The sequence below is a fragment of the Phaenicophaeus curvirostris genome, chromosome 14 (assembly GCF_032191515.1).
Source record: "Phaenicophaeus curvirostris isolate KB17595 chromosome 14, BPBGC_Pcur_1.0, whole genome shotgun sequence".
NCBI lineage: Eukaryota > Metazoa > Chordata > Aves > Cuculiformes > Cuculidae > Phaenicophaeus > Phaenicophaeus curvirostris.
The window spans coordinates 12,968,710-12,982,050 of record NC_091405.1 but is presented as its reverse complement, the minus strand read 5'-3'; the positions used below and the strand labels follow the sequence as shown (position 1 = coordinate 12,982,050).

Here is a 13,341-nt window from a genome sequence, read left to right as displayed (position 1 = left end):
AACTTTATTTTAAAATCAGGTGTTCCATTTAAGGAAAAGTTGTTGCTTCTTGTACAGTCATATTTCTTCAATGGGTGTGCAAGTGCTCATCTACTGAAAGCTGAGTGTGAGAAAAAAGATTATTTCATGAAGGCTGTTCCTGAATGTGCATATGAGGAAATAGGCTTAGGGTTGCCTGTGAAACTTTAAATTTTTAAATTCCTAACTTTTGAATGCTCGATCTTCCAACCAAATATTGTAATTGTATATAATTGTAACGCTCTCATAGTAGAAAAATGCTAAAAAGTACTGCATTTTACAGTTGTACTCTAGAAAGTGAGCTATTGTTAGGATTTGAGGTTTGAGATTCACAGCTGCAACATAGACTCAACTTTTGATTTAACTACAGAAGGACAATATTTTGCAGAGAAGGACGTAGTGGTAGATGTTGAATTTAGCAAGTGGCGATAAAGAGAGCACAAAGTAGCCGGAAAGTACATCTACTCCTGTCATTTCCAAACAGTATAATATCTTGTGTTTTATTTTCTCATGCAGGCTCAGGCCTGACTTCAGAGTGAATTTTAATTTTGTATGCGATGAAGCATTTCCCAAGCAATACAAATAAGTGAAGTAGTGAGTACATTTTACTTAGCATTTTAGATATACCTAATCAGAATTTAATGGCAGTAAAAGACCACAAAATTCTCCTTTTAGGGTGCGCTTTTTCTGCTGAATTTGAATCCCTTGCTTTAAAAGCTGGATAGTTGTTGGATCTTCACAAAGAAAGCTGAAAAAAGAATGCTTTCCTGCAAAATGTCTGTATGGAGTTAGAAGGAAGCCTTCAGATTAGATACAATAGAATTAATGAGAATGGTGTTGCCAGTGTCTCCCTAATTCATCTCTATGATATACGAAATACTGGAATGAATAGAGGACAGTAATCCATATGTGATCAGAGTCAGAAAGTAAACACCAGTTGAAGTTTGACTATTGCTGACTGTAAAAACTGAGATGTTAAATACTTTTAACATAGTGCCCTTTAGTGTATAATGATATTTAGTTATTACTAACCTGAAGTAAATTTGAATAGGGTCTACGGAACTAATTTAGTATTCTTATCAAGTTAATTAACTCCACTTTGCTTTAATGTCTGACACTTGCAGTTCCTTGTGGTAGGTCTAAAAGTCAGGGGTGGCTCTAAAAAGCTCTAAAAGTTTGTGGTGGCTTAGAAACTTGTGAGGGAGCAGGAACTAAACCCAGCTCTCCCAGGCCATGGACTGCTGCTCTAGTACCACTAATCATTTTTTTTTTTTTTAAGGTTTCAAGGAATGCTCAGTCTTTCCATGTAAAATGGTTGTCTGTGAAGTCAGCAGTTCACCCCATTTCTGCTGCTTTGCCTCAGGTTGATAATACTTGCCGAAAGAGTGCTCTTACATGTGAGATAAAGCCACATTCTAGAACTGATGTTTACTTGAAAAGCAGTAGAGCTGTTGCTCTGTGCTTGAGTGTGACCATGGCAGACCTGTTAGTAGCCGAGTTTAAGAATTTAAGTAACATTGTTATAACTGTTTAAAAAAATCAATTTTTAATGCTGGCAGTCGAATTGTTGTGCAGCAATGCTACAGAAATACTCTGTGCTCTGTGATGCTCGGTGTACTTAGGTGTAGATTTTGTGTTTCACATACTTTGGAGTACCAAGGTCTGTACTCTGGAATCAGAATCTCCATTCTCCAAGCCCTCCCCTACATGTTCACTCTCACCAGGTAAGATTGCCTTTCTTCACAGGGCTCCACTCTCATCAGGACTGCATGAAGGAATACAAAACAAGTTAAGGATCGCAAGAATAAATTATTATTTAAGATGGAAATAAGTACGAACCTAAGCAATGCACGAGATGGGGAGTTCTTTATAAAGACTGTAAACATACATAACACTGCACTGACTCCTCCTACAAAGCAGCTTTCTGTGTCATGTTCAGTCTCTTTATAGGCCAGGTCCTCCTTGGTCTGATCTGCTTATTTTAATGGTCTACTCCCTACTACTGTTTAGTTATGCAAGAAAAATACTGAGCATAAGATAGGTCTCGAGTCTTAATTGGAATAGTTATCACAAAAAGACTTAGTATGTTTCGATGCGTCAAAGTACTGGTACTTGTTTTAGTTTAGCCTCACAAATTAAGGTAGGCACTTCCATGCCACACCCTCTTTCTTGTGTCTGCCACAGACACGGGAGTGGTGATGCAATATTGCGTGGCAATTACAGTATGCAGTGAAGAATATATTTTTTGCAAAATCAGACTGAGGGAAGAAACGCGGCTCTCAAATTGTCACACTCGGTAGGATTTGTTGTTAACATTTACAGAAGTGGTTGTTTTTGAGTAATGGAGTGTAATTGAATACAGAGCCCATCTGTGATATCCTATAGAACAGAATTAAGTGCTTTTTTCTTTAGATACTTTTTTCTGCTGCAGTTACTTATCCACTTTGTAGCTGATCCTCCTCTATGCCTGCCTTACTTTTTATTGCGTCACGCTGTATCCGAAACTTTTAGAGGTAGCTGCCTACTTGTGTTTATAGAAATTACTGGGCTGAGTTATTATTGGAAGATGGTCCTGATGCAGCTCATTTCAGTGTGCTCTGTGCGCAGTGAAAGGAAATTAGCTATTACTGGAAAATAAAGACTGTTCTCCCTGTTTCTTATGGTTTATGTGGAGTTCTCTGTATATTCATATGAAATTTTTCTTTATTTTATAGATTCTATGGTTTCTGTCATCTTTACTTTGAAACTTGTACTTCTGCTTTATCTCAGATAGCTTTACTGGTCTCTGACTATAGCAGAAAGGCACGTTCAGTTTGGTATCTGAGAAGGCTAGTGTGGGACAGCTGCTGTTTTGAGTTCATATCACAGTTTATCATGCTGTGGGCATGGTTCAGGTGTCCTGTGTCAAGGAAGGCTCTGATCATTGACTACCGATCTTAGCACTGAGGACACAGAGCTAGTGAAAAGAGAAAAGAGAACGCTTTTGTCACAGAGCACCGCTTCAGATACAGAGCAAGAGTGTGCAGTGTCCAGCTTTAAGGATTATTTCTGTATCGCCATCTTCACACCTCTGTAGTAGGTGGGATTCAGCAGTGTCAGCGAGATAAGTTATTTGCTTGTTTCTAACAAGTCTAGTTTGAAAGTGGTCCATGACCTTTTTGTACTGTGTTTGGTTTTGATTTGTATTTAAAGAACAATTTTTTTCTTTGTATTTTTGTGTACATATAATGGGAAGTTGGCTACTAGTTAGTTTGTAGCTTAACTTTCTTTTATTACAATAGAATACTGAATATCAATAATTTTTGCTATTGTTGTTAATGTATTGCTGCATTTTCTTTTTCCAGTGGTGGCATATGATTAATTATCTTAGTATAGCTTGAATTTTCAGGAATTTCCTTTACAGCTCCCCTAGCTTTTACTTTCTGTTCTGCTTCCTCTCCTTTCAAGCTCAAAACTTGGGGGATATAAACATCCTGTTTTGCTTTATAATCATTTGTTGATGGTCTGATTCTACAAAGAAACCTTTATTATTTAATGCGAAGTTTAATTATAGGACATGTGAAAGCTGGATGTTCTGTGATTATACAGGATGGAGTGAGTGGTCCAAACTCAGGATTTTCCTGTTGATCAGATGTTTCTAGTTTTCATTCTGGAATGAAATTTGAGGTTTTATCAGGCAGTCATTTTTTCTCTGGACTTTGTAACTCCGCTTGTATTCCTTTGCAGGACTGCAGTATCATAGCAATATAGTCTGATATTTCATGCTAACTCGGATCTTTACTTTTGTAGAATATGGAAAATTCTGGATGGCTGCAGTACTGGTCGTGCACTTTTAAAAATTGTCTAAGTTCTTTGTTGCATTTAAAAATTAATGCTATAGTCATGGAAGTACCTTCTTGCTAGTATGATTTTTATGTGATTGTTGTATGTGTTCTGTAAGACACTGTTCCTTCTTAATTTTACATTATAAAGTTGGAAAAGAAAAAAAGCTTTGATAGCTAGGAAAAAACCCCCAAACCCTCCTGTGTTGATGTTTAATATTCTGGCATAGATAGGCAGGAGAAATAGTTACTGGTAGTGATACCGCAGAACTCAAACAGCACTAGCCGAGGCTCAAGTTTTTGTATCAGATTAGAAAAAGGTCACTATAATTTGATGGGCATAACAGTACTGTTTGTGTTTATGTAGTTCTGTTTTTATCTGCTTCTGCCGTGTTGTATGCATTGAATTTGGAGAAGATCTGGATAGCTTACTGGCAATGACTTAATTGGTGATCATATTGTACACAGAGAACATAAATGATAGCATCAGAGACATTGAGCATTAAGGTCTTGGTGGGTCCCTGCAGAGGTAGCCACGAAGAGGATGACTGATTCTGTGATCATATAAATCCATTGGGATTTCTTTTCCTGATGACTGGAAAGAGGGGGTGTCTTGAGGTGCAAGGAAAAAACTAGCTGCGGTTTCAGGCAGGCTGGGTCACTACAGGGTAGTGGAAATTGTTGTAATTTTGTATGAAAAGGAGATTAACCAGACAGATGACATGTTAGAAGAGGAAATCATCGTAAGTCTTGCTTCAATTTTGTAAAATCGTATTGTCTTGTTTTGTAATATTCTGTTTCATTGGATTGCTCTGGCTTTTGGTTATTGTGCAGGGAAAGAGAAGCTGTGAGGTGTCTGAAATAACAAACAGCATATAGTTAAAAGCACTAAAGAAAACAGTGTCTGGAAGTGTTGAACAAATTAATAATTCATTAATCTAAAACAGAGTGCATAGACATTAATTTGCGTTCTGTAGTTGATTAATATTTTATGTCATGAATGTCTTCTAAAAGTTTTGAATTAGGCCAGTAGGTACAGAGGCTGCGTGTAAACTGGGACGTACAGTTCTGTGTCCAATGTTATCAGATTTACGCATTCAATATTAACTGTTCCAGGGCTTTGTGATCTAACATCTTCCAAGAGCTGTGAAAAATAAAATTATAGACTTCAAAATGGAAAAATCTTGGGTCCTTTGGGCCTTAAAATATCTTTTAAATAGAAATAAAAAATACTAGTTTTTAAAAAAATATGCACAAACTCTTCCCTGAGACACTTGTACATAATCCACTTAATATGTGTTTGATTGCTGAAGTGTAGGTTTGGTAGTAGTTAGGGCAGTATGTATTTTCACTAGAGCCTACTAAAACCTTTTTCCCTTCTGTTTTGCTGTACATTGATGATTAAATGTGCAATAGGGGACAGAGGAAAGGTAGATGCCTTGGAAATTGATTTTCAGAAATAGCAAGTACGTGTAGTTGAAAAACTGGCTTTTTCCATAGTGCCGTAGATGTTGTCCTAAGCAGTTTAAGACTTCTCATAATAGAGCAGCTATGGTACAAAAACACAGTATCCCAGCAAGTTTTAATATAAAATAAGCGTACTGCTACTTCAGAAATTACGAGGAAGTTCCTTACTTCAAATCCACAGTTTCCGCTTTTTAATCAGAACACAGTGTGCTTTTTAGCTACCTTCATTCTGAAGATAACATTCACTTGGGACTTCTCAGTAACGCTTGCAGTTTCTTGGGCACAATAGTATGTACTCTGTCTACTCATGCACCCCCACAGCCTTCTTGTTTCTAAATATGCATGCACATTTTTCTGTTGTATTCAAGAAACTTTGCTTCTGCTGCCAAAAAAATATTTATGACTCTTCAATCTTTTCAATTTATCACTTCTAATATTTTACAGAATATTTATTGCTTAAAATGTTTTACAGAAGTTATCAGTATTGAATCATACAAATATCTAGTGATACTGGCTAATCTTTCTGTATCTTAAGTTCTCATTTGCACCTGTTTAATGAGTTTTTTCAGCAGTTCATTTTAGGGGTTTTGACATTCTTTGGCTTATAGTGCATCTTGAAAAAAGTAACCTGTCAGTATTTTTCACAACTTTGAACACTATCATGAAATGTTCTCATTTCCAGTGCTCTTTAACAAGGTATTGCTTTTTTTTAAAAAAAGTCTCATTTTCAAATATTATTGTACAGTTGAAAGTTTTCTATTATTCTATCAGCGTCTGTAATGCATTAAGAATGCATATTGAATGGAAATCTCTGAATTTGATTAGTTCTGAAATGTGATTGAGAAAAGATGGTATTGCCTCACATATAGACATTTGTGATAAGGCATTTTTTTTTCCTGTCCTTGCATCACTCTTCAGCATTATATGAGATTTTTTTTTCTCCTTACAGCCATTAAGGTGCCTATAGAGGAGTTTTGTGGGGTTTTTTTCCAAATCTAATATTCAGTTACCCTTTCAAAGGCAAACTGAAATGTTAAACCCAACTCCAGTCTGTTTGATATGAGTGAAGATTTTGGAGAAGTGGATGGTATTAACTTGAATTTGTCAGAGGTACCCCATGTTTCAGTGAAACACGGGACATGCGATTTCTAGGATGGTGTCTGAAGTGAGCACGTTTGAAAGATGAGAAGCTGAGAAGGGTATCAGTCTATTCCTGTCTGCTGTTGTTAATTCCATGGCATGTGAGGCACATCATCTTTTTGAACTTGGAACTGCTTTCCTTATGTCTGCACCTCAGCTGAACTTTTTAAACAGTGAATTGATTGCGTCTTCCCACTCTTACAGTAATTTTTTTACTCATCTGGGGTTTCAAAGGCTTTCTCTCTTCAGGCATTGCACGTTATATCGCAGTGTAGCAGAGAGAGCACAATATCAGCCAACCTGTGGAAGGGCTGGTGGGTTTGTTTGAGGGAGAGCTGCTTTGCTGCAGGAGAGAAAACCTAGGGCATGTTTCCAGCACTTAAGAACACACTTAGTTTCTCAAAAGCAATTTCTGTACCAGTTCTCTTCAGCTTTACTGGTTTGTTTAGAAATGTTCTTGACCCTTAACTGGTGGGGACGTTATTTACTGCAACATTTAGGGATGAAGCTCAACCATACCTTTTGTTGTGTTAGTAGGCTTTATTAAGAGTAATCGGGCATTATTTGCATGGGTTATAATTCTGATACAAGCTTCCACAGAACAGGACTTGAATTTCAAACAGTTGGAAAGCATTTTTAAAAGATAATTTTTGTTTCTCGGATACTGTAGCCTTACTTTTTATGCAACCAAAAGATTTTATTGCAGTTTGTTCTTATCTTGCCCCCACTGAAACTTGTACTTCCACTATGTTACCATCATTACATTCATATTCCATAATGCCTAAGCTTTTCTGAGCCCAACATGTGTATCATGCAAGCATGTTGACATGGTTTCCAACTCCTTTATCCTTAAACTGTTTTGGGGTTTTTTTGGTAGTCCATATGGATGTTGAAATATGCCACGTTGTTCCAAATCTGTTGGTACTTTCTTTCTTGAGAAGGGAAGGAGCTGGAGTACAAGACTTATGAGGAGCAGCTAAGGGAAGTGGAGTTGTTTAGCCTAGGGAAGAGGAGTCTGAGAGGAGAACTTATCACTTTCTACAACTGCCTAGAAGGAGGTTGTAGTGAGGTAGGTGCTGGTCTCTTCTAAGTAACAGAGGAGAGGAAATGGTCTGTCAGGGGAGCTTTAGATTAGATATGAGGAAAAATTTCTTTACTGAAAGAGTGGTGAAGCACTGGCACAGGCTGTCTGGGGAAGTGGTAGAGTCACCATCCTTGGAGGTGTTCAAAAACATGGAGACCTGGCTCTTTTGAACATGGTTTAGTGGACACGGTGCTGTTGGACCAGGTGAGGTTAGAGGTCTTTTCCAGTTTTTGTGATTCTGTAATATCGTGCTTTTGCTTAATGGAATAATCTTTGTATGAATGGAGAAAATTCCTGTTGAATGGGTACTTTATAGATCCACAATGCAAAGTGAAATTCCCGTATTGGAAGAGTTTTCAGTAGGCTCTGCAGCTGTCAAAACCAGTGATTTAGGGAGGACAATGCAACCCATCAGCCCATGTCTGCGATGGAGAGCTGTCGGGTGGTGCGGGTGCGGAGCGCACTGCCATTCCTGGGGTGGGGAGAAGCATAGCAAGGGAAGCTCGGGGTCCATTTCGGGGTGATGTTGTGGATGGCGGGGGCCACTCGGGGCTGCCCCGCTCCCCATGACTGGGAGCTCAGTGTTCGGCATCCCATGTGCCTGGAGAGGGGTGCTGTGTGCCTGCCTGCTGGGAGCTAGCACCAGCAAGGGTGAAGGTAGCAGTGCTGGGCTCTGAGGGGCTTCTGCCCCTGCTTCTGTAGTGGGGCTCATTTGTTTTGTAACTGCATGGGCTTGATAGTCTTGTGGCTTTAATGTGTTCCATTGTTAACACTTCTACTAGTCATTAAATCCTAGCTTTTTCACAGAATGGGTCATCGGGCATGGGCAGAGGCTGCCCAGGGAGATGGTTGAATCACCATCCCTCGAGGTATTTAAAAGACGAGTATTCGAGATGCTTAGGTACGTGGTTTAGTGACAGATAGGAATGGTTGGACTCGATGATCTAAGAGGTTTTTTCCAAGCTAACGATTCTGTTATTCTTTTAAGAGAGTTTTAAAAATTAACTTCTCTGACTTTTCCATCGATGCATTGTTCATCTTTATGTTGACAAGAGTGATATAAGTGTAGGCTTTGGGCAGGTTTAGGCTTGGTAAATTACAGTTTATGCTTTCATCCAGTTTCTTTGCTTGCTAATCTCAATGGCCTGGTTCTCAGATTCCTGCTCATTTTCCTCCCCACTCATGCGACTGCCCTCGGTTGTGGCAGGTGTGTGTGAAGCCTGGTCACATACAGAGGTGGTGATAACACGGGGCTGTGCAGTAGCTTAAAATGCTTGAGTGGGAAGTGCGCATCTGTGCATCAGGTCTTTCGCAAAGGTTGTAGATTGCTTAATTTAACTGTTGAATGGGCTCTGCAAGGTGTAATTAAGGGAACCAGAGCTTACTCAGCTGGTCAGACTGCCTAGGCAACTGGTTTCACACAGTAGGTTTTCGCGGGTGTTATCCGTGGGTTACTGGGGACCCCTGCACCAGGATGTGTAGGTTCAGGCAAGATGAAGCACACACAAACTTTGCTGAAATGTGTTTGTTTCCCTTTTAAATCTTGTAATTTTACATATGATTATGTGTGCAGTTTCTAAGCTGTTTCCAAGCGAACAGTGGCCGGCATTTGTTCTCCCTTGTGCAATTATTCTCTGTGTATAATTTGTTCTGGAGCGTAGAACTGCCGTGTGCCATCATGAGCCTCCCACCTGCGGGTGCTGGGGAAAAACAGCAGCAGTCCTCAGCTGTCACAGAGGACTTGTCATTTGAATCCTTGATGTGGCATCACTTCACCAGAACATATATTGATTGTCACAGACGCCTTAAACTTTCTTCTAAGCTGGAATGCCTTATAATAGGAAAACAAAGCCAAAAGATATGAATGTTCTTATCATATCTTTACAGTATCCGTAAAGATTCGTCATTGAAAACCACTGTATTTTTTTTTTTCCCAGATGGGAACTGGTTATTTCTAGTTCAGCAAGCTGAGATGAAGGAAAGAGACTTTGGAGGGGTGAGATGGTGCTGTTACTGGAAATGTGAGACTCATCAAATCAGTGACTGAATACCAAACCTTAGACACTCGTGTCTTTTTTGGCTTTGGACTGGGGAGAGGTACTTCTATAGAAGAACTTGAAGTTGCCTGTCTATGATTACATTTTGAATGTCGAGGGATGAGTTATTTTGCATGTTAAAATTCCTTAGTACTTCATGCTCAGAACAGTGTCTTGCAAGAACATGCAGAGTGTGCTGCTTTGAGGTACCTGGTCCAAGTATGAGTAAGTTTGTGGGCGAAATTATGCTAAATGTGGCAAGCTTGCCTATTGCCTAATATTCCCATGTCAGATAGCAAGAGATGAAAGATTTAAATGTATTTTGAGAGCTTTATACATACATGACAGGTACAGAGCTGGTGTTCTTGCAGAGAAGGCCTTAAAGGTGGTTGAGAATTTTACTGTGTAATGGAAGCCAATTTTGGATAGCATTTTACTTCCCTTAACCTGTAAAGGTAACATTTAGTTTTCAAAAATGAAGTGGTGTTTGGGTTTTGTTTGGTGTTTTTTCTGGTAGTACTATTAATTCCTTTTGCACAAGGAGGAGGAGAATTAGGGGGGTGCAGGACAAAATGTAGCATCCATAACATGAATTAAGAAATATGGTACTTCTACCACATCTGTTGAATGCTTGAGCGAACTGTTTGGTCAGACAGCTGTTAACTTTTGTCTGGGGATTTTGGGAAGAACAGAACTTCCAAGTAAACTCCACCGAATGTAAAGCTTCCTCAGCAGTGCCTTTTGAAGTCACTAGAAGTGTCAGTAGTTACTTGTTCAAATTATTCCTCAAATTTGATCTTTTGAATTTCTTGCCTTCTCTGGGAAATTCAATGAAATAATTGCTTTGTTTTTCCTTTCTGGTATCTTTACAAATGATTTAGTTCAGGAAGCTGAATGTGCCTTATGAGCTATGGGACTTTGTAACAGAGTAATGAAAATGAAGAGTGATTATCCTGTCCTGGGAAAAAAACAGTGTATAGTAATCATCTTGGCTATGTTTTTCCTTGCTGCTCTTTTTCAGTTCTTTTTAAAAATTATACAATAAGCATGATTACTGAGAATGTCATATCTGGAAGTTCATTTTTTCATAAAAATGCCTTGTTTCTTATCTTGCTAAACACACAGCAACTGAAAATTGCTGAAAATTCAGCCTTAGAATTGTCCTGCAGTGCTCCTAGATGCTACACACAAGTGAGCTGGGTGGAGTATTTTGTAAATGCAATATTAAAGAAGTACAACAACAAGCTGCTATGAGGATTTTAGTTACATTTTTAGCATATCTTTACTTATCTTCTTTGCAGCTTCCAATAGGTAAATTCTACCTCAGAATAATTATCAGAAGTTCTTCACCTGTTAAATTTGCATGTCATACAGGTGTCTGTTGTATGCAGCACAGTTGATGTTGTACACATAACGTATCCACAGTTTGCATTACATCATTTTTTTTGCATTCATTTGTATGTTTTCTCTTGAAGCTTCTTTGTAAATCATAAAGTACTGTGTGCAGAGGAAAGTGAAACTTTTTTAGATACTTACTCTTTTTTCTCTCTTCTGTTACAGAAATGAGCCGTCAGACTGCTACAGCATTACCTACAGGTACCTCAAAGTGTACACCATCACAGAGGGTGCCTGCGCTGACTGGCACTACGGCTTCCAATAATGACTTGGCTAGTCTCTTTGAGTGTCCTGTGTGTTTTGACTATGTGCTGCCACCAATTCTTCAGTGTCAGAGTGGCCATCTCGTTTGTAGCAACTGTCGCCCCAAACTTACCTGCTGTCCAACTTGCCGAGGCCCGCTGGGCTCCATTCGTAACCTGGCTATGGAGAAAGTTGCCAATTCTGTACTATTCCCCTGTAAATATGCCTCTTCCGGATGCGAGATAACTTTGCCACACACAGAAAAAGCAGACCATGAGGAGCTGTGTGAGTTTAGGCCTTATTCCTGTCCATGTCCCGGTGCTTCATGTAAATGGCAAGGTTCTCTGGATGCTGTAATGCCACATCTGATGCATCAACATAAGTCAATTACAACACTTCAGGGAGAAGATATAGTGTTCCTTGCTACAGACATTAATCTTCCTGGTGCTGTTGACTGGGTTATGATGCAGTCTTGTTTTGGCTTTCATTTCATGTTAGTATTGGAGAAACAGGAAAAATATGATGGCCACCAGCAGTTCTTTGCAATTGTACAGCTGATAGGAACACGCAAGCAAGCAGAAAACTTTGCTTATCGACTTGAGTTAAATGGTCATAGGCGGCGATTGACTTGGGAAGCAACTCCTCGATCTATTCATGAGGGAATTGCAACAGCCATTATGAATAGTGACTGTCTAGTCTTTGACACCAGCATTGCACAGCTCTTTGCAGAAAATGGCAATTTAGGCATCAATGTAACTATATCCATGTGTTGAAATGGCAATTGAACCTCTTCAGGCCAGTGTTTAAAACCATTGTATTTAATTTAGGAGAAACTAGGGTAACCATCTTTGACTGTCAGACAAACTATTTGGTAGATGGAGGGTAGACATATATGAAGGTAAATAAAAGGAAAGGCTGTTAAATTACAGGACGCAGTTGCATGTAGTAACACTAATATATTTAAAATAAGTCAACAGTAAACCACTGAAAATATATATACACCCAAAATGGGCATCTTTTGTATTAAGAATTGATTCTACAGGAAGTGTTGTAAAATAATTCTAAAAACTTGTTTGTAGATTGATTGTACTATTGAAAAGGATACTGTTTCGTGTTTTTTGTTTGTGTTTTTCTCCTCTCCCCTTTTGACTGACAAGCCATGTTGAGCGGTCTGGTCTCTGGCCGCTGTTCCCCCCCTTGTAAGTCACTACATAGTATTGCTGCTGTTTGTGTATATTTTTTGTGTATTTGCTAATTTTTATTAACTTCTAGTTTTTCATTAAATAAATATGACTTTCTTTTCTGTAATTCAGGTTTTTCTCTTTTTTGTATCTTTTTAAAATTAATTACAGGTGTCATCTTTTGATATGCATAATTGCTATGGTAAAACTTATATTTCTGTATGTTTGGTAAATTTTGTCTCTTTCCAGTAGTCAATTCATTGGTGATACTGTTCTTAATTGAGCTATTTTGTGAATGTACTGAACTCGAAAGGAGTGCTTATGTTCAAAGAAAGCTCCTTTAAAAACAGGTCTAGATGTTGTTGTACTTTGAGTTATCTTATAACAAAAATGAACAATTAAAATTTTTCCGAATTTAAAAAAACAATTCACGTTTCAAATTTAGAGACGCTTAGAAACTTGATTGCATCCTTGTATTTGTTGGTTTTGCAGTGCAAAGAAGGTATTGTCTTACACAGTATTTGTAATGATAAAAACAGACCATTTGTTTAAAAAAAAAAAGGCAGTCAGAATGAGATGTTTTCAGTCTTTTTATATTTGTCATTAAAAGAATACCTGGCAAATTAAAAAAACCCAACTTTTGCTTTTTGTTTTAGCTCAAAGTTTGACACATTGATGCTCTTGCTCAGTTTCTTGTCTTCACATTTTTTGGTTGTTGCTAAAGTAACTGTCTTGAAGTGGTTTTTGTACATTGTTTCAGTGACGTGATACACATCACAGTGCAGATAATCTTTTACAGGTGTGATTCACCAGCCAAAAAGGCTTGTGAAGGATGTTGGGCTTCATGCAGACTGTCTATATGCGAAAACCTTAACCATGAATGTAGATGGTAATTGTGTTACAAAACATAGACACAGAGGCAGAAAAGAAATTAAGGTGAAAAGCTGTTTCGTCTC

At 38.4% G+C, this 13,341-nt stretch overlaps 1 protein-coding gene across 3 annotated transcripts in view; it reads left to right on the top strand.

Annotated features, from left to right (window-relative positions):
• SIAH1 (siah E3 ubiquitin protein ligase 1) overlaps nt 1–13,341 on the top strand; it is a 42,768-nt gene extending 29,427 nt beyond the window's left edge. For 2 of the 3 annotated variants that reach the window (XM_069868393.1, XM_069868392.1), the window contains exon 2: nt 11,127–13,341. In XM_069868393.1, coding sequence (XP_069724494.1) covers nt 11,129–11,977 — 849 coding nt within the window. In that variant the 5' untranslated portion in view covers nt 11,127–11,128 and the 3' untranslated portion in view covers nt 11,978–13,341. The remainder of the gene's footprint in view (nt 1–11,126) is intronic. The other variant, XM_069868391.1, reaches the window with a different exon arrangement.